Source organism: Oratosquilla oratoria, chromosome 22 (assembly GCF_046742065.1).
Source record: "Oratosquilla oratoria isolate Oo_2021 chromosome 22, ASM4674206v1, whole genome shotgun sequence".
Lineage (NCBI taxonomy): Eukaryota > Metazoa > Arthropoda > Malacostraca > Stomatopoda > Squillidae > Oratosquilla > Oratosquilla oratoria.
Window position 1 is genome coordinate 58,785,207 of NC_134798.1, and position 19,798 is coordinate 58,805,004.

Consider the following 19,798-nt stretch of genomic DNA (forward strand, 5'->3'; position numbering starts at 1 on the left):
AAGAAAATGGAGAAAAGTGGGAGGTGAGCCAGCTGTTGTTTACGGACGACACTGCGCTTGTGGCAGGATCGGAGGAGGGATTGAGGAAGTTGGTGGCAGAGTTTGGGAGAGTATGTGATAGAAAAAAGCTAAAGATAAATGTGGGTAAATGTAAGGTGATGAGATGTACAAGGGGTGAAAGTGGCAGTAGACTGGAAGTGAGCATTAAGGGAGAGCGACTGGAGGAAGTGGATAGTTTTAGATACTTGGGTGCAAATGTGGCAGGAAAAGGAGTGAAGGTGGAGGTAGAATGTAGATTGAGAGAAGTGAGTAAATGCCTTGGTGGATTAAAGAGTGTAATGAGGAATAGACATTTGGGAATGGATGCTAAGAGGAGACTGTATGAAGGAGTGATTGTGCCAACAGCACTGTATGGGGCAGAAACATGGAACATAAGAAAAGAAGAGAGAAGGAGTTTGAATGTGTTTGAGATGAGGTGTCTGAGAAGTATGATGGGGGTTACTAGGCTAGATAGAGTGAGAAATGAGGAGGTGAGGAGGAGAACAGGGGTGAAAAAGGAGCTGGGATATAGGTTTTATGAAAGAATATTAGTATGGTTTGGACACATGTAAAGAATGAGTGAAGAAAGACTAGTAAAAGAGGTGTGGAAGGCAGATGTGGAGAGAGTGAACATGAGGGGACGTCCTAGGATGAGGTGGATGGATGGGGTGAAGGGGGCTTTGGGGAAGAGGGGTATGTCTATTCAGGAAGGACGGGAGAGGACAGAAGACGGGTGAATGGAAAATGGTTGTTAATGGATGATGTTGTGATAGCATGAGGTGGAATGGGCGGGTGGATGGGGGGTGAGGTAGTATGTGTGAGCAAAATTTGACGCAGCCCGAAGGGATTTCTCCCCGTCCTTTCATTTTATGCAATGGGGGGTTGCCGATTTAATGAAGCGGCCTTGCTGTGGATGTGCTGTGTCTTGCGACACTGCTTGTGACCCAGGGCAGTGGACAAGGTGCAGGGATGACCCGTCATTCAGGGGGTTCTAAGATGAGAGGGAGGGTGGAGGGGTGTGGAGTGTATTCAGGGATGGAATGGGTGGGAATGATTTTATGCCTTTTTCTTTTTGGCTACCCCCCTTGTAAGGGGGAAAAAGCCTTGGTATATGTATGTATGTAAAAGAGAGGAAGTAGAGTTTGGCAGGTAAGTTAACAGTAGTGACGTGGCAGAGGTTGGCATAGTAATGCAAGTCTTGGAATGATATGAGAGTCTTTTGTTCAGCAGAAATCTCACTTCACTGTATAGTATATATACAACACAACCAGAGAAGAAGATTTAACAAAATGACAGTAAAATCTTTCATATATTACATCTTCAGACAATGTATCATGTAGAAACGAGAATTAATTTTTTTTCTTCACTCCACAACAATGAAAGTACACCTGGGAAAGGCTGTGACTCAGGTCATGACCATCATCTCTGCTGTGTCTCTCAAGTTCCTCAAATGTCAATCAGGAGGAATCGGTTTCATGATCAACTCGGCTGAAGATTTGTCACATTAATAATTTCCATATGTTAAAATAAAACATTTCTAATAGTTATCCAAAATCAGACATGATTCAATTACATTTATTTTAAGGTAATCTATTTGTCCTTGCCTTTACCTTAACACCAGTTCAGTCAGTGTGGTGATCAAAAGTGGCTTTATGGTGGAAAAGGTCATTATTTGATTGTGCTGTATTAATACTATGTGTTGTGAGATTCTAGTTTTCAGTTCAGTTCTTACCATTGCACCACACTTGATCACACAAAAGGTACAATCTGAAGCATGACCTGACCATTCCCCATCGACACTCGCATAGTGTAGTATGTAATCTTAACTTCATTGAGTCTTAATTCAAGTGAGCATCTGATAAGTGTATGAAGTTATGACAAATGGCTTAACACGCTCTGCCACAGGGACTCGAACCCTTGGATGTGTGGCTGCCTACCACAAAGCAAGGATGTTACCATTGTACCACACTTGATGATACAAAAAAAGAATGATCTGGAATTTGACCTGACCATTCCCCAACGACACTCATAGATTGTTCCTTTAGTACAATGAAGTATGGTACAATGGTAACGTCCTTGCTTTGTGGTAAGTAGTCACACATCCAAGGGTTTGTTTCCCAGTATCGGTGTTTATTCATTCATTTGTTGTAACTTCACACTCTTGTTGGATGGCTCGACTGAATGAAGACAATGAAATTGATATTACTGCATTTGAGAGTCATTGGGAGAATGGTCAGCTCAGATTCCATTTTGTACATTTTGTATGACCAAGTGCAGTACAATGGTAATGGACTGTTTATGATGAACAGTTGCACAACCAAGGGTTCAAGTTCCATACAAACACACACACATACACACACACACACACTTGGAACAAACTGGATAATGAAATAGTATGCGCAAAAACCATTCATGAGTTTAAAAGCAAACTAGACACTGTGAGATACAATGGCGGGACACCACGAGCATAGCTCCCCTTCCTGCAAAATACAACTAGGTACATACGCACACACAAACATAGGCACACACACACACAAACACACACATATATATATATATAATATATATATATATATAATATATATATATATATAATATGTATATACATATATATATATATATATATATATATATGGGCAGCGTATTCAGAAAACATTATTATTTTTTTAAATACCTGAATTTAATTTTGGCTGCATGGCTATGTGTCTGCCACCTTTTGATGTAATGAGGCATAAATCCACTCCCACCCATTTCATCACATACTCCACTATTCACCACCCCTTCCTCTTTTCTTGGCTCCTCTTGGATGACTGGTCATCCCTGTATCTCGCTTAATGCCCTGGTTCAGAAATAATGTAGCAAGACACAGAATATCCACAGCAAGGCCGCTTCATTTAATCGGCGACCTCCCCTCGCCATCCCCTCATGCAGAAAAAGAGAAGACGGGAGCAATCCCTTCAGACTGAGTCAAAATATCATTCACACATATTCCCTTACCTCCCATCCCACTCCCAAGGATCACATCGTCAACCATACACAACCATTCTCCACTCACCCCTATATTCAGTCTTCTCCCTTCCTGAACAGACATTCCCCTCTTTCCCGATGCCCCTATTACCCCATCCATCCATTTCATCCTTGGTCGCCCCCTCAAGTTCACTCCTTCCACCTTTGCCTTCCATAACTCTTTTACTAGTCTTCACTCATTATTTCCATGTGTCCAAACCATCCCAATACTCTTTCATGAGCCCTATCTCCCAACTCCTTTTCCATCCCCGTTCTCCTCCTCACCCCCTCGTTTCTCACTCTATCCAGCCTAGTAACCCCTACCTTACTTCTCAGGCATTTAATCTCAAACACATAAACTCCTCTTTTATGTTCCATGTTTCTGTCCCAAACAGTTCTATCTATTAAAAAATAGATAGCTTAACAATACTTTATCACAATCAGTGTTACCTAGAAAATATGTTAGTACCACCCAAAGACAAGTGTTCAAGTATACAAGCAAGGTAGTAACATTATCCTTTTTATTAAAATACATTTGCACAATTTAATTTTGTAAAACATTTAAGAATCTTTAACACACTATATCTTACTAGAACATGCCTTTCCCATCAAACCATACATCCACAGAACATGTAAATCATCAGTATGAAAATATCGAAAAAATAAGATTCGTCACCACTCACCAATTTATCTTGTTTTTCTCTCAACGCTGCGAAAAAAATCCACGACATGCGTCGTTTCGACTTTACGGCAATACTCATTTCTCTCTCTCTTTCTCTTAAGTTTAATTTTGGGTGTTTTAGATTAGGTAAGTGACTTAGGCTATGATAGTTCCGACTTGCGTCTAAAATCGCCTAGCGACTGTCCGTGTGAACAGTTCAACGTAACTCCAGAATCCCTTGTATGGCTATACCAAACTCAGAGTTTTGTTGACATCTCATTTTTACCACATTGTGATTATTACAACAGTGTGATAATTATGTAATTTTCAGTCAACAGACAAAAACCCGTAAACAAATTATTACATATAATCGGCATCCTCTACATTAGTGTAGATTAACAATATCATAAATCACGTCTCTAGCAGATTTAAAGTAATTAATCATTTGGTTTCTGTACAGATAATGTATTTATCCTATCGGGTTTAACACAATTATGTTAATTCTTGTCACATGCTCGACCATGCTCACGCTATAGTATTTTACCACCCCACTTGCTCCTGCGTAATAATTGTACTTTGCCTAAATCTCGGGGAAATGTTTCGAGGTCCGACGTAAACGTCTAGCAAATGGTGCAGATACAGGCGCTATGATAAATATGCCCTCTTACGTTTTTATATCTATTAATTTTGTATATTTATTTATTTATTTGTATGAGATGTTATTCATTTCCTCTTGATATCAATGGCTTGAAGGGCAATTTGGTAGCATGACTGAGCATGTACCTGCATTCTATTCGTATTACGAGTTCCTTGATTGTCTCACCCAATCTTCTCAACACTGCAGAACATTCTTATATAAGCACAACTCTTTCTCTCTCTCCCCAAACATGAATTTGTAAACATCTGTCTACACAATCCCTGAGCCTTGAACCGAGATGTGTTTTCTCCAATATAATGCATCCTTTGAAGTCTTTTGAACGTAAAATAAAACATTAAGAATGATAACCAGCTGCACTGAAACAATACCAACAGGACATCTATATTCAAAAACTAAAATCTTTCCCATATAGCTTCACTAGAGAATAATAGGCAAACGGCTTCGAAACGTCTCACCTCATACATATCACACTGTATCGCCACAAGCACATCCCACTGAACGCACAATAAATAGATAAATAAATGAAAAACATTGCAATACACTTCAAACATACGCATACCTCATTGTAATATACAAGAATGTAGCAACGTTCGTGGGGTACTCTTCAATTATCATAATTCTCCAGTTATCATACCTAGCTTGAGGTTCATGTGTGTGTGTGTGTTAGTGTGTGTGTGTGAGAGTAAATGTATGGTAGAGAGAAATGTCTCCAAACAATTAGAATTACTGATTAAACTGTTCTAACTTGTTATGAATAGATAAAAGTGTAAATGTTAATTCCTTAGCTGGAAAAAAAATAAAGAAACATGAGAAAAATGGAAGCATTGCAGAAAACATTTTAAATGTTTTTCATCTCTGAAATTGGATAAGAAAATACCCCGACAACTTTTAAGATTGGGAGTGAATCAGCACAAATATTTAGTTGACTTGCAGAAACAGAATTTTAACCAGATTGAAAAAAGAGCATTTATGTGTAAGAACACGTTTGTTATAATAATTTTTTCCATATCTATGTTACTCTGGCTAAAAACGATTTTATTTCGTTTAAGGAACGACACCGTAGTAAAAGTGCTTGACTATTTTGATCTATGACTCCCTTACAAAGATGACACACGTTGTAGGTTTTAGTCTGGTCAACAGCCAGCGAATTTTATTCAGATTAAGAAACGACAAGGTATGAAAGGGGATAAAGCGGTAACAGTTGTTGACTTGACTTTCACTGACTGAAAACTCACAATCCCATAATGATCAACGACATTCCACGGGCCCTCCCATAGACCTCTTCAGGAAGAAACGTTGGACTCTATCTATGTTGTATTAGTGAGGATCCGTTTTTATGTCAGTGTCTGGCAAGAGGAGAGCAATCGCCTGTTGTCAGCTCTCCTTATTTGAAATAACGAAGGACAGTCGAAACTGAGACCGAATGCCTGCCCCTCAGGACTGCACATCTAGGAGGTGGGGATGTTGATGAAGTTCGAAGACGGATAAATGGTTTTCTTCGGCGTCGAGTTCGTAGGACATATATGGCTCTGGTCTAAGATAAATACAGTTAAATGTAAAGAGGCGTGTACAGCATTATGAGTGATAAGACGCATCTCTGATAACATGCTGGACTGGCTTTGAACATAAGAACATATGAATGAAGGAGACTGCAAGAGGCCATAAGGCCTACGCTAGGCAGCTCCATATCCATCACCACCTGTCATCCCCATCCATAAAGTTGTCTGACCGTTTTTTTAAACAACTGATAGTTTCAGCGCTCAATACATAGTTACTAAGTCTATTCCATTCGTTGAGCACCCTATTAGTAAACCAATTCTTGCCTAATTCTTTCTTAAATCTAAATATGTCCAGTTTAAATCCATTCCTGCGAGTCCTGCCCTGTTATTTTAATATGATGACCTTGTTTGCATCACCCTTGTTAAAGCCTTTGATCCATTTGAACACCTCTATTTGGTGTGCATCGGTTGCACTCGAGCGAAAAGGTAGGCCGACAGTCAACGAAAGTGCAAATAACCCAAAACTTTTCTACCTCAGAATGTGGTGAAACGTTCTACCTCACAGAAGAGAAAAAATAACACCAGTTAGGGCATATGAAATGTTCTTCAAAATAGCAGTGAACGACCGTTTTGTCTTGATATTTTGACTGTTATTTATCTCTCTATAGTTATCAAGATTATTTTTATTCTGACAACGGCAGCGGGAGAAGTTATTTGACCTAGCGTATGGAAAATTAACACCATTCCTAATCTGGCGGTGACTTCTGATTTGACTTCTGTTGGGCGAGGGAGAAAAATAATTTCTTTCGGGAAACTTCAAACCAAAACTGCGTTTTCTGGCAAAATGATGTTCCCGTTGTGCTCTCTGAAGGTTCAAAGTGTTCCTTCTAGAACCTTCAATAATTGATCTCAATAAAAGTAAACGTTGTGATGGTACCTCTTCAGATTCGATTGGCATATTCTGTACATGGAGTTCTGTTATATTAGAACAGTTTGTCGAACGCACAGATTTCGTGTTCAACTTTTCATTAGATTCATTCCGGTTGATCGTTTTATTGCAATCGATGTATGTCAGCTTGGCTGGGGCTGTGTGCGAGTGCCTTGCTTGGATTTCTACGTTATCCTGGTCTAGTGACGGTCTTATCAAAGACCATAGGAGACTTAGACCACTTCCACTGTTACCATCACTACTGACACTCCTCATAACGTTGTTGCTGTTTTCATTATTGTTGTTATTATTGTCATTGTTGTCATTATTGTCATTATTGTTATTATTATTATTATTGTTGTTGTTGATCACATTGACGACGTTGACTATACCCTGGGCGATGAGAATGGTAAAGGAGGCAAAGGTAAAGGCAGTGGATTCTGGTGTGCTCGAGCTGCAAGAATCACGCCGACTTCGGGAAGTTTGTGGGTGACGTTCGTATAAATCGGACCCGGGGAAAGTAATAGCATCGGGAGGAGGGGGCGACGCCGGAGTAGTAATGTGAAGTACCGAGCCCACATCTGCTGACACAACTGCCATGGCAGGTTCCGAGTCTGTGGAGAGTAAGAAGCATCGTGATAATATAATGGCCTGACGTTTCACACACATTTGTCTTTCACAAAGCTATAGCTAAATTTTCTAATTGTTGCAGAAAATAGTTACTATATAGATATTCCATATACTGGTGTAATAGCTGCATAGACTAGTTCCATAAAGTCCATACCTGTAGTTTAGTGATAACTATGAGACACCCAACATTCTTGTTCGGAGACAAAGCCCCACTAAGACAGCGGAATGCTGAACCCCTTTCTAAATATTACAGTTCCTCGATTCTTCTGATATTGAATTATCCCTGTACCACTCTTGGGACACCACCTCTTATTTTCTTGTGTTCATATGGTGGGGGACAGTAATACCGCCACCGTGTTCCCGCCGGATCACATGAAGAATCGTTACCCCAGACTTCGACAGGGTGACAATTCTTCTTGTGGGCTGTCCTAGGGTGACAATTCTTCATGTGGGCTGTCCCAGTGTGACAATTTTTCATGTGGGTCATCCTGGGTTTACGATTCTTCGGTTGTACAATTTGATGACAATAATCATAACCCTCATTCAACCTAACCTAACCTAACCTAACGTCGGAGGTTCACCATAGGCCTGGCTCGACGTGTTTGTGTCTCACTTGCAAAACCCCCGGCAACCCGCATAGTGGGCTTGGTGGTTTTTGACAGGGACGGTTTGGAAGGTCGCCCCCAACATAAGCGTCATTTATGAATACCATGCACATGTGTCTAAGATTCACCCTCATACCGCATCACCCATCACCGAGCTCAGAAAGGGAGACCAGGATTTAGGTACACATTTCAACCCAACAGCCCCAAGGGTCATGGGGGAGTGTACACACCCGCCACCTTGGTAACAAGGGGAGACAGCAGCGGACCATGATGTGTTGATCCAGGCGGTAGTTGCTTGACTCAGGACATGCCTAACCCAAAAGGCTAAATTCAGACAGACCACCCGATTTACCTTTCAGAGCCTAAATAGAGGAGCAAAGAGGCGTGTCATGTCCCAAGGTCGTACTTCAGCACAAGCACAGCACTGTGGCATTACTGAACTTCAGGACTTCCGCCTCCAAACCCTGCAGGAATGCCATGCACGGCCAATGTGTGACCGATCTATAGTGGGAGTGGCTGGCCATTGACTCACAGAGTTCATCTTCCGTATGAGAGTATTATCGGCTGAAAGAAACCTGCACAGCGAAGCTATAGCGATAATCCCATACCACACTCCTGGTCATATGGCCATTTCCCGAAGGTTGAGTGTGGTTTGAATTTTCCGCCAAAATCATCGGAAATTTAAAATTCCCGGCTCTGTGCAGGCATGCGCATTGTCGACCCCACCTCCCCCTCCCTATCCCCTCCCTTCTTACCCGGCTAGCTCGAGCCGGACGTCGTGTCACTTAGCATCGCGGAACCAGACGAGTCGGTCACTCCACAACCCACCTTCTTTTCATGCCGGTAAGTCTGGTTCCTGCTCGTGCTCGTGTGTTCTCGTAGGGAGCCCTACCTGTTCTCCTGCAGTTTTTCCCCTTCGGTGTTGTGTCCAGACACCTTTGGGACACCCCTTCTATGATTATCATTATTCTATTTTCAGACCAAACGCTTGTGTGTGGAATCCGGCTGCACAGCCAGGATCTCGTCAGACGGCCACCACGACCTCTGCTCCCGCCATGCCCCTTGTTTCTCACAAGCTGGCTTTAACCCCCTAGCCTGCGTTGTGTGCAAAGCGCGGGTTGAGGAGATTCGTGCTGCTCCTCCCAAAACCCGTTCCAAGCTAGCCGCCCTCGAACTTCTTCGGGAGGCATGGCACAGAGCTCGGAAATTGAAATCCGCTGACGACCCCCCCCCCCTGGTGTGGGCGGATCCGGCGTTAGGCGTGGAATTGGGCCTCGTTCGCCCTCGCCATCCGTCTCCCTATGTCTCCGAGACTTCCGTTGGTGGACAACCTGGGCCTCTCGGAGTACAAGGGGACGAGTCTGATGTTGCGGAGTATGGTGTCCCCGAGCGTCCTCAGGCCTCTCGGCAGCCCCATACATCCGACCATCAAGGGTCCTTAAAACCCTTACGGCTTGCTTTGTCAAGCACCCCCACGAACTCGTCTTCCTCCCTAGTTCACTCACGTGAACCCGGCAGGAAATCTCGCTCGAAAAAGAGGTCTGCCTCACCGAGGTCCAGGACGCTCAGCTTGTCCCCACCCTCCACAGCCTCTCCCCCCAACTCACCCTCCCTTCCTCGCTCTCCTTTTCCTCGCCGTAAATCCCACAAGGGCAGGGAGCCGGGGGACGAAACGAGGGGAGAGGGAACTCTGGCTGCCCAAGTGGCTGCCCTCCTTCCGTCCCTGATAGGCCCCGTCCTTGAATCGGCCCTATCACATTATCCGGCCTTTCAGGCCGCGCAAATCATAACGCACCCCTCTCCAGAGCAACCTCCTATTGAACCTACGGCTCGAGCCCCCCCTCCCACTCTCCCTCCTGGTCCTTCCCTCCGCCCCTCCGTGCCGGCGACAGGTATAGGACTAGAAGGCCCCTCTCCGGAGGAACCCCCCAATCAGACGTCCGTCGGGTTGGACGGGGTGGAGGACCACTACAGTTCTTCTTTACCTTATCCTCCTACCATGACGGACTCTTGAGTTCACCCCTTCTCATGGTGTGACCTTCCCCGGTCCTGGGAGTACTCGTTTGGAGAAGATCACAAGCTAGTGGCCTGGTCTCCCGACTACTCGCTACTGGAGGGCTGGAGGAGGAGAGATGACGTTATCCTAAAGTGGGCCAACGACGCGGAGGGGGCTAAGGTTCTATATAAGATTCGACCCCTCTCCGCCCCGGCCTCCACGCCCTCCAGGATTTCCACCTCTAACACTCTGGACGCATTAGGTGCTCTCCTGGAGAACCCTCGTTTAAACCCTGATGGGCATATGTTTGTCGACAGGTCGGGGGACTCACCGGCGGTAGCACTCTCCCCAAACGCCTGGTTCCCGCAGGAGAAAGGGGAGAAAGCCTTAGACATCCCTGCTCTCGAGCGGGCCCAAGACCAACCCAAGACGGTTCCTCCTCGACGGCATATCCCTTCATCATTCCCCGTCGTCCTGCCACCACCCTTCGCGCCGGAGGGCCTGCGCGATTGCTTGTGGCACTCGGGCAGGGACCCCGCCCTCCCCCATCAACTTAGTGAACCGAAGGCTAAGTTGCTGACGACGGAGGCCTCGACCAGACAAGACCTTGCCTCTACCATCTCGACCGTCACGGCAATGGCGATGATGAGGAACTGGCTGACGACGCTCGCCACGAGCTTTGAGGACTTCCCGCGGGAAGAATTGAGGTGAGTGGGATATTTCAATCTATAGAGGGTCCAGACCTGTCCTGGCGAGAGACGCTCAGGTAGCGTCTTCACCCAGGACGGAGCCTCTTGACTAGCGCCCGAGGACGAGGTCGTTCGGAAACGACCTCGGCTTCGCATATGTTATACGTTCTACAATTGAGCGATGTGACTTTATTACACCCTCCGGGGATCGGGATCCTTCTCGCCCTACTAATTTGATTCGCGTGTTTTCTGTATGCAGAGACACCCTGGCGGCACTCTCTACCGTGGCAGAGGGTACAGCCAACATGGCGTCATCAGCCCTACCCCCAGCAGCGAGGGCCTTCACCGCGGCTCGTCTGGCAGCTCGTCAGTCTGCAGCGCGGTCGGCCCCGGAGATAGCTCGCCGGGGCGTGGTGAGAGCAGCTCCCCTTTCCCGTGGTCTGTTCGACCGGGAAGCGACAGACCGCGTCTTCGCTACGGTCCCGACCGTCATCCAGATCCAACAACCCTCCCAACCGGAGATTCCAGGACTTCCTTCGGAGACACGCGATAGTGACCATCTCCGCTAGCACAGTTCTGGACTTCCTGTCTTGGCTAGCTGACACCACCAACAGGGCACCGGAAGGCCGACCCAGGCCATGCCCCCCACGCCCACAACATCAGAGGCCTCGCGGCATCGCTGGCGTTTCTCCGCACCCACTCTGTGGAACGGGTGCAGGACCTCGGGGGCTGGGCATCAGCAACTTCCTTCAGGACACGGTATCTCTACCACTCGATCACCCCTGTCCCATGTGTCGCCATGGGAACGGCTCCACCCCTCTTCGCAAAAGAAGGGGGGGGGGGGCAAAGGGCGACCGAGGGGTAGGGGAAGGCCCAGGAACCGCTGAGCAAGATACAATATTCTACATAGAATTTATGCACTATGTGAATTGTACAATATTATTTTTATAAAAAATAAATAAATAAATGAATATATATATATATATTGATATTGATATCGATATAAGTAAAAAAAAAAAAAAAAACAGGTCGAAATGGACATGACTTCTCCTATCCAACTTAAGCTAATCTATAGTCATGATGGTCAAGAACTTTACCATGTTGAAATTAATTTCAACGCTCACTGTGACTCAGGTCGAAATGACCATGACTTTTCCTATTCAACTTGAGCTAATCTACAGTCATGATGGTCGAGAATTTTACCATGTTGACATTAATTTCGACGCTCACCGTGACTCAGGTGGAAATGGACATGACTTTTCCTATTCAACTTGAGCTAATCTACAGTCATGATGGTCGAGAATTTTACCATGTTAAAATTGATTTCGACGCTCACTGTGACTTAGGTCGAAATGACCATGACTTTTCCTATTCAACTTAAGCTAATCTGTAGTCATGATGGTCAAGAATTTTACCATGTTAACTAATTCAACGCCCACTGTGACTCAGGTCGACATGAACAGGACTTTTCCTATTCAACTTAATTTAATCTACAGTCATGATGGTCGAGAATTTTACCATGTTAAAATTAATTTCGACGCTCACTGTGACTTAGGTCGAAATGACCATGACTTTTCCTATTCAACTTAAGCTAATCTGTAGTCATGATGGTCAAGAATTTTACCATGTTAAACTAATTCAACGCCCACTGTGACTCAGGTCGACATGAACATGACTTTTCCTATTCAACTTAATTTAATCTACAGTCATGATGGTCGAGAATTTTACCATGTTAAAATTAATTTCGACGCTCACTGTGACTTAGGTCGAAATGACCATGACTTTTCCTATTCAACTTAAGCTAATCTGTAGTCATGATGGTCAAGAATTTTACCATGTTAAACTAATTCAACGCCCACTGTGACTCAGGTCAACATGAACATGACTTTTCCTATTCAACTTAATTTAATCTACAGTCATGATGGTCGAGAATTTTACCATGTTAAAATTAATTTCGACGCTCACTGTGACTTAGGTCGAAATGACCATGACTTTTCCTATTCAACTTAAGCTAATCTGTAGTCATGATGGTCAAGAATTTTACCATGTTAAACTAATTCAACGCCCACTGTGACTCAGGTCAACATGAACATGACTTTTCCTATTCAACTTAATTTAATCTACAGTCATGATGGTCGAGAATTTTACCATGTTAAAATTAATTTCGACGCTCACTGTGACTTAGGTCGAAATGAACATGACTTTTCCTATTCAACTTAATTTAATCTACAGTCATGATGGTCCAGAATTTTACCATGTCAAAATTTATTTCAACACTCACTGTGACTCAGTGATATCACGGTATGATGACGTCAGTGATAAATTGACGTCACCATGTAGTCCTATGACGTCAATTTGTGTCCCTGTGACGTCACGAGACGATCCTATGGCGCCATGATCAATCCGGTGACGTCACAGTATAATCACATGATGTCACTAGGTATTAAACATATAGAAGTCCGCTTGTGGGTGACGAGACGTCACAAATTGCCATAGCACACTATTGGATGAAGACGCTCGCCACGGGCTTCGAGAACTTCCCGCGGGAAGACTTGGGGTGAGTTGGATACATACCGAGGGTCCAGGCCCGTCTTCGTGGGAGACGCTCAGGGAACGTCTTCACCCAGGACGAAGCCTCTTGACTAACGCCCACGGACGAGGTCGCTCGGAAACGAACTTGGCCTCGCATACTCCCTTTCGGTTTCTCGCTTACCCCGAGGATTTTCACGTAACTAGTGAGAGTGGTAGGCGTACGTTGGACGGAAGCAAGCGTCTCCACACTCATGTTCCTAGACGGCTAGTTGATGCATTTGCCCACCGGGGAGGGTGCATCGGCCGACATCTCAATGGCTCTGAGTGTGTTGGCGGACGTGGAGTTCGGGGTGGACTGGGACGGGTCTGCCCTTGCTCCCACACAGACTTTATTGGCTCGGGATTGAGTGGGACACAGTCAGCGTCCTTCGGGTGCTCCCCTGCGCCAAAAGAGCGTGCTTCTCTCACACGTCCTCCCTCCTTCGGTGGCGGGGGGGGGGGGGGCCTCAACTTCGCGACCCCGGCCCTTCCACTGAGCCGCTTGGGGCGCCGACGGCTGGTACGGGAGGTCGACAGGAGCATACTGCTTCTCCCGCGTGACCTGCCCGGGCCGATACCCTCAGCACTCCACAGGTTGTTGCGTCCCTGGCTTCGGTCGGGGGCCCTACGCCGGTCGCTGGAGTTTCTCCGCACCCACTCTGTGGAGCGGGTGCGGGACCTAGGGACTGGACATCGACGACTCCCTTGGGGACACGGTGTCTCTACCACTCAGTCGCCCCTGTCCCATGTGTCGCCATGGAAACGGCTCCACCCCTCTCATCTCAAAAAAGTGGAGGGGGCAAAGGGCGACCGAGGAGTGGGGAGGGGCCAGGAACCGTTGAACAGGATACAAATTTCGTATAACAGGATACAAATTTCGTATAATTTACGCATTGTGTGAACAGTGCAATGTTGTGCATGTCACATTCTTCGGCGTGGGTACTTGACGTTTCTGTCTCCCCTCTACTGAGTGATAAAATGAATAAGTCTCCCATAGGAAAGACACACGTAATAACGGTTTGATTCAGGCTTCACCTCTCCTCCCACCTGTCCTCGTCTCATGCATAGCTTCGCTGTGCAGGTTTCTTTCAGCCGATAATATTTCTTTGTCGCGGCTCGTGCCGCTTAAATTCTTCTTATCGGCTTAAGAAACCTGCACAGATTTAGGGTCCCTCCCTCCTCCCACAGGCGAAGCCTTCATTTCTCATTGAAGTGACACGACGTCCGGCTCGAGCTAGCCGGGTAAGAAGGGAGGGGATAGGGAGGGGGAGGTGGGGTCGACAATGCGCATGCCTGCACAGAGCCGGGAATTTTAAATTTCCGATGATTTTGGCGGAAAATTCAAACCACACTCAACCTTCGGGAAATGGCCATATGACCAGGAGTGTGGTATGGGATTATCGCTATAGCTTCGCTGTGCAGGTTTCTTAAGCCGATAAGAAGAATTTAAGCGGCACGAGCCGCGACAAAGAAATATTATGTACTCTCACTTTTGTCTTTTCTGGTATTGAGCTTTTAAGGGTATTCAGACGGTCAAACGGTTTGACAAACCCGGTTTGTCAAACAAGTGTTTGAAGTGATGTTTGACCGTGTGAATAGGGTATTTGGTTGTCAAACACGTTCGACAAACGTGTTTGACGACGAAATACCCCATTCACACGGTCAAACATCACTTCAAACACTTGTCTGACAAACCGGGGTTTGTCAGACTGTTTGACCGTGTAAATGGCCCTTTAGAGAGGTCGCCAGTTCTATTCTAGCATCAACCTCTTCTTTTATTCTCATAATTTGTTAGCAATTTCTTAGCTTTCTAGATATTTAAACCGATACATTTTTTATGTTCATGTCTGAATTTATTTGATCTTTTAGTGTGATTCTGTTGCTACTTCTATCTGTTTCTTTCATTGATGTTTAGACCTATTTTCTCCATAGCTACCTTGAATGATATTACTATTCGCTATGTATCCCTTATATCAGTGAAGATTTTAAGGTCATCTACATATTCTGGACAGATGATAGGTCTCCGTGCCTCCCAGTAAATGTTCTTGCTTCTTTTTCCATTACTATATCAAAAAGCATTGGAGATGAAATACGTCATTTTAGGCTGTTCTTATTGAAATAGAGGTTTTTTATTTGTTATTGGTCTTGTTGTCTCAATTATGGTCGGTTTCTCCATAGTTATCTCCTGCAATGGCTTATAACTTCTCCTTTATCAGGTCGTAAGTTTCACTGTTCATCTTTCACCATCGTTAGTCTTGTTTAGTATCTTTGGATCTTCAGATAATTTTGTTTTACCCTAACTTTTTTTCTTTGTCATTTTTATCCAGTTCATCAATTACTGTTTGCATCATGCTTCTTCGTATTAGATTTTTTCAACACATTCACGCGTGATCCAAGTTGGAATGAATCCTCATAGTATTTCGTATTGTTGAAGTTCCTTTATGCTTAGAAGGGGAAAGGCTGCTAGAAACCACCAGAACACACGCGCGTGCGCGCACACATACACACACACACACACGGCTCGGTGGCGGATTGGTAAAGCACTGGCCTCACATGCCAGAGAACCGGGGTTCGATTCCCCGGCCGGGTGGAGATAAGTTGGGTTTGTCTCCTTTCACGTGTAACCCCTGTTCACCTAGCAGTGAGTAGGTACGGGACGTTAGTCAAGGAGTTGTGACCTTGCTGTCCCGGTGTGTGGTGTGTGAGTGGTCTCAGACCTACCCAGAGATCGGCAAATAATGAGCTCTGAGCTCACTGCCGTAGGGTAGTGTCTGGCTGTCTCGACAGAGACTGCAGCAGATCCGAGGTGAATGCACACACACACACACACACGACTTGATGGCGCGGTGGTAGAGTTCTCGGCCGCCACTACGGCGGTCCGAGTTCGAATCCCCAACCAGGGCTGAAATAATTTCAGTATCGCTGCGCTGCGAGTCGTTACTCCAATTCTCGTGGGCGGGGAGTTGGGGGTATGTGTGTGTGTAAGGTCGCAGCATTACCCATAGATCGGTCATATATGAACTCTGACCCCTCTTGCGGGAGGGAAATAGCTGTCGATCACGAGTCCATTACGTGATCCAAGACCATGGTGAATCACACAAACACACACACACACACACACACACACACACACACACACACACACACACACACACACACACACACACACATATAAACACACAAATATTGAACGAACATGTACACATTATACGCACACACAGTCAAGCGAAACCGTGAACATACACGTATAATTATACATACACATGTAGTTAGACGTAACAGCACCAGTTGAACCGTGAATCGTCTAAGACTGGTGCTGTGTCTATCAGCCTGTGTGTATATCCTAATAGTATCTTACGGGAAGGGGAGCTACGCTCGTGGTGTCCCGTCTCTGTATCTCGCCATATCTAATTTGCTCTTAAATACTTTGTGTGTGTGTGTGTGTGTGTGTTAGATGCGAGTTCAGAGCTCATACTGTATATTGTCCGATCAGTGGGTAATGCTATGATCTTGCACACACACACACACACACACACACACACACATCACTCTTATAATTACTGTATTACTCATAAAAGTACTCTATTGTATCATTGTCAGTGTATCACTGCTATCTCAATAAACCTATTATTATTATTTTTATTTATTATTATTTATACACACACACAAACCGTCACTACGGCGGTCCGGGTTCGAATCCTGACCAAGGCTGAAATAATTTCAGTATCGCTGCGCTGCGAGTCGTTACTCTAACTCTCGTGGGCGGGGAGTTGGGTATGTGGGTGCGTGTGTGTGTGTGTGTGTGTGTGTCAGGTCACAGCATTACCCAAAGATCGGTCATACATGAGCTCTGAGTTCTCATTCGGGAGGGTAGTAGCTGTCGATCACGAGTCCAACACGTGATCTAAGACCATGGTGAATCTCACGCACACACACACACGCGCGCGCGCGCGCACACAAACACAGCTCATTGCCCAACAGTATTGGAGTGCTGGCTTGCGGGACTCAAATTCGGATCGCTGAATTTACGGTTGTAAACGGTACCTCTCCACCGTCAAGCCAGAATATAAAATTATAACTGCATAATTCACCACCATGGGCTTGGACCACGTGTTGGACTCGTGATCGACAGCTATTTCCCTCCCGGAAGAGAGCTTAGAGCTCATGTTTGACCGATCTTTGGGTAATGGTGTGACCTTACACACACACACAACTCCCCGCCTACGAGAGTTGGAGTAACAACACGTAGCACAGAGATACTGAAATCATTTCAGCCTTGGGCGGGAGTCGAACCCGGACCGCCGTAGTGGCAGCCGGGAACTCTAACCACTGCGCCACGAGTTTGTATGTGTGAAATATTTCGTAGGTGTGGGTATTTATTTAGTTTAAAGAAAATATAATCGGGGGGAACCATGCAAAGTGTCTCGATATAGTCTAATATCAATTTGAAGACATAACTTACTTATAATCTACACACTTTTGTTTCTCAATGACAACATAACTATTTATTTCATTAATGTATCTAGCTTGATCGCCCATGAGTTCGTCAACCCAAGGGTTGATGAAATATACCAAGTAATGAAATTCCTTTGCACATTGATATTTTTTTAAATGAATATTTAAGCGTTAACGTAACTTGATGAATATCATCTCAGTATGTAAAAACATCAAGATAAGCCTTACAGAAGAGTACCTTATTTCCTTGTAAAGTTGCACACTGCAGGGCGTACCTACACACCACACTCTGGAAGAGCAAACTTGTGTGGCTGTTGACAGGCATGACTGTTAGAATCCCGCATTACCAGTGACGTCAAAATCCTAGACGTTTTCTATAGAGCGGGTGTGAGAGAAAATGTATCAATGATAAGGGTGACTAAACTGTTTCTTAGTATGAGTAAAATCGTATAGTGGCTAATTGATCAGTACAAATTTATAGAAATAGTAGAACTTTAACGATAAAATGAAAAATGCATAGAATAGAAGACAGTGTGAATAGATTTGTACTAATTTAAAAGCAACCAAGAGCTGCTAATTCCAAAAGCACAACGAAAAATGAAGAGTAGGCTAATTGTGAAACAATAACAAGGGAATTCAAATTCAAGTGTGAAAAATATAACAAGAAAATAAATGAAAAAAAGAAATAATATATAAGTAATGATAATAATGATGATAGAAATAAAGTTAGAAAAATGACAGTTCATTTTTTTTTTTTTTTTTTTTTTTTTTTTTTACGGGAACCAGCAGAAATGATTTGAGGATCCTGAATCGGGGAATTAAGGGTAGGGGACAGGATTTGGACTAGGAATGGGGATAGGATAATGGTTAAGTGTGCGATCAGAATTAGGGCAATGGTTCTCCTGTAATCATCATCATGCTTGATTGAAGATCAGTTAATTTTGTATGAACTATCTTTTTAGTGTTTTTTTCCTTCTTCAAATTTTAGAATGGGGCGTTTATAACCCAAAGGGACGTTAGACTTCCGAGATTGATGGAATTATTCGAAAGAGCATTACAAAAATAAAAATACAAGCTTTTGGTTGACTCATAGAACCATCTTCAGGTAAGAAATATAGTTTAACGCTGGACTCGTCAAAATAAGTTTATTTCTACGTTTCAAATCCTGTCCGGGGTTCGTCTTTAGGGATATACAGAGATAACCAAGGGAATCAATATAAAGGGGCATGTGTGCTGCCCTGGGAAAGGTTTCCCAAGCGATCGTTACTCCCCAGACAGTACATTTATCAACAGGTTGGACACCAGTTCACAATGTATATATATATATATATATATCTCTATATATATATATATATATATATATATATATATATATATATATATATATAGACACACACACACACACACACACACACACACACACACACACACACACACACACACATATATATATATATATATATATATATATATATATATATATGTATATATATATATATATATATATATATATATATATATATCCGATCCTGCGGAAGATGGACCAGCCTCCAGACATCACAAGAATAACTAGGCACTAGCTTCACAGCACAAAAAATCATAAAAATATATATATATGTTCAAGTAGCAAGTGGGTCTGCCCCACATCTATTGTAACTCTAACTTCCTTCCATTTCCTCCTTTACTTCTTTACACACATACCCCTCCCCCTCCTCCTCCATCTTACCTATCCTGTCTACTGTAGTAGTAGTAGTAGGAGTATATATATATATATATATATATATATATATATATATATATATATATATATATATATATAATACACATAGATACACATATATACATAATCCGTAAAACTAAATATAGATGAATCAATAAATATAACAATAAATACAAAAACAGAAGAGACAAATTAGTTCAATTGAGTAAATCAAGAATCACATGTGTATGTGATTCTTGATTTACATGTGCGTATTTATGTATGTATGTGTGTATGTATGTATGTATGAAGGTTCGACACTGGCAGCTGAATAGGATATTACCCGTAATAGGTGTAATTAA

At 43.9% G+C, this 19,798-nt stretch overlaps 3 protein-coding genes across 3 annotated transcripts; 2 read left to right on the plus strand and 1 right to left on the minus strand.

The window, feature by feature from the left end:
* Positions 1-5,385: 5,385 nt before the first annotated feature.
* On the minus strand, positions 5,386-18,061 carry LOC143037259 (uncharacterized). Its single transcript, XM_076205389.1, has 2 exons — positions 17,976-18,061; positions 5,386-7,405 (listed from the first exon to the last, which is right to left on the minus strand). The coding sequence occupies exon 2, from the start codon at positions 7,389-7,391 to the stop codon at positions 6,423-6,425; it is 969 nt and encodes a 322-aa protein (XP_076061504.1). The 5' UTR covers positions 7,392-7,405; positions 17,976-18,061; the 3' UTR covers positions 5,386-6,422.
* Positions 8,825-10,078, plus strand: LOC143037257 (uncharacterized). Its single transcript, XM_076205387.1, has 2 exons — positions 8,825-8,869; positions 9,006-10,078. The coding sequence occupies exons 1-2, from the start codon at positions 8,864-8,866 to the stop codon at positions 10,038-10,040; spliced, it is 1,041 nt and encodes a 346-aa protein (XP_076061502.1). The 5' UTR covers positions 8,825-8,863; the 3' UTR covers positions 10,041-10,078.
* On the plus strand, positions 10,078-11,689 carry LOC143037258 (uncharacterized). Its single transcript, XM_076205388.1, has 2 exons — positions 10,078-10,729; positions 10,971-11,689. The coding sequence occupies exons 1-2, from the start codon at positions 10,326-10,328 to the stop codon at positions 11,278-11,280; spliced, it is 714 nt and encodes a 237-aa protein (XP_076061503.1). The 5' UTR covers positions 10,078-10,325; the 3' UTR covers positions 11,281-11,689.
* Positions 18,062-19,798: the final 1,737 nt, after the last annotated feature.

Excerpts from the sequence above, each read along its gene's own strand:
- LOC143037259 (XM_076205389.1), bottom strand. The coding sequence starts at position 7,391 with ATGGCAGTTGTGTCAGCAGATGTGGGCTCGGTACTTCACATTACTACT.
- LOC143037258 (XM_076205388.1), top strand. The coding sequence starts at position 10,326 with ATGTTTGTCGACAGGTCGGGGGACTCACCGGCGGTAGCACTCTCCCCA. Across the intron at positions 10,730-10,970 it reads TTCCCGCGGGAAGAATTGAG|AGACACCCTGGCGGCACTCT; the intron begins GTGAGTGGGATA and ends TTCTGTATGCAG.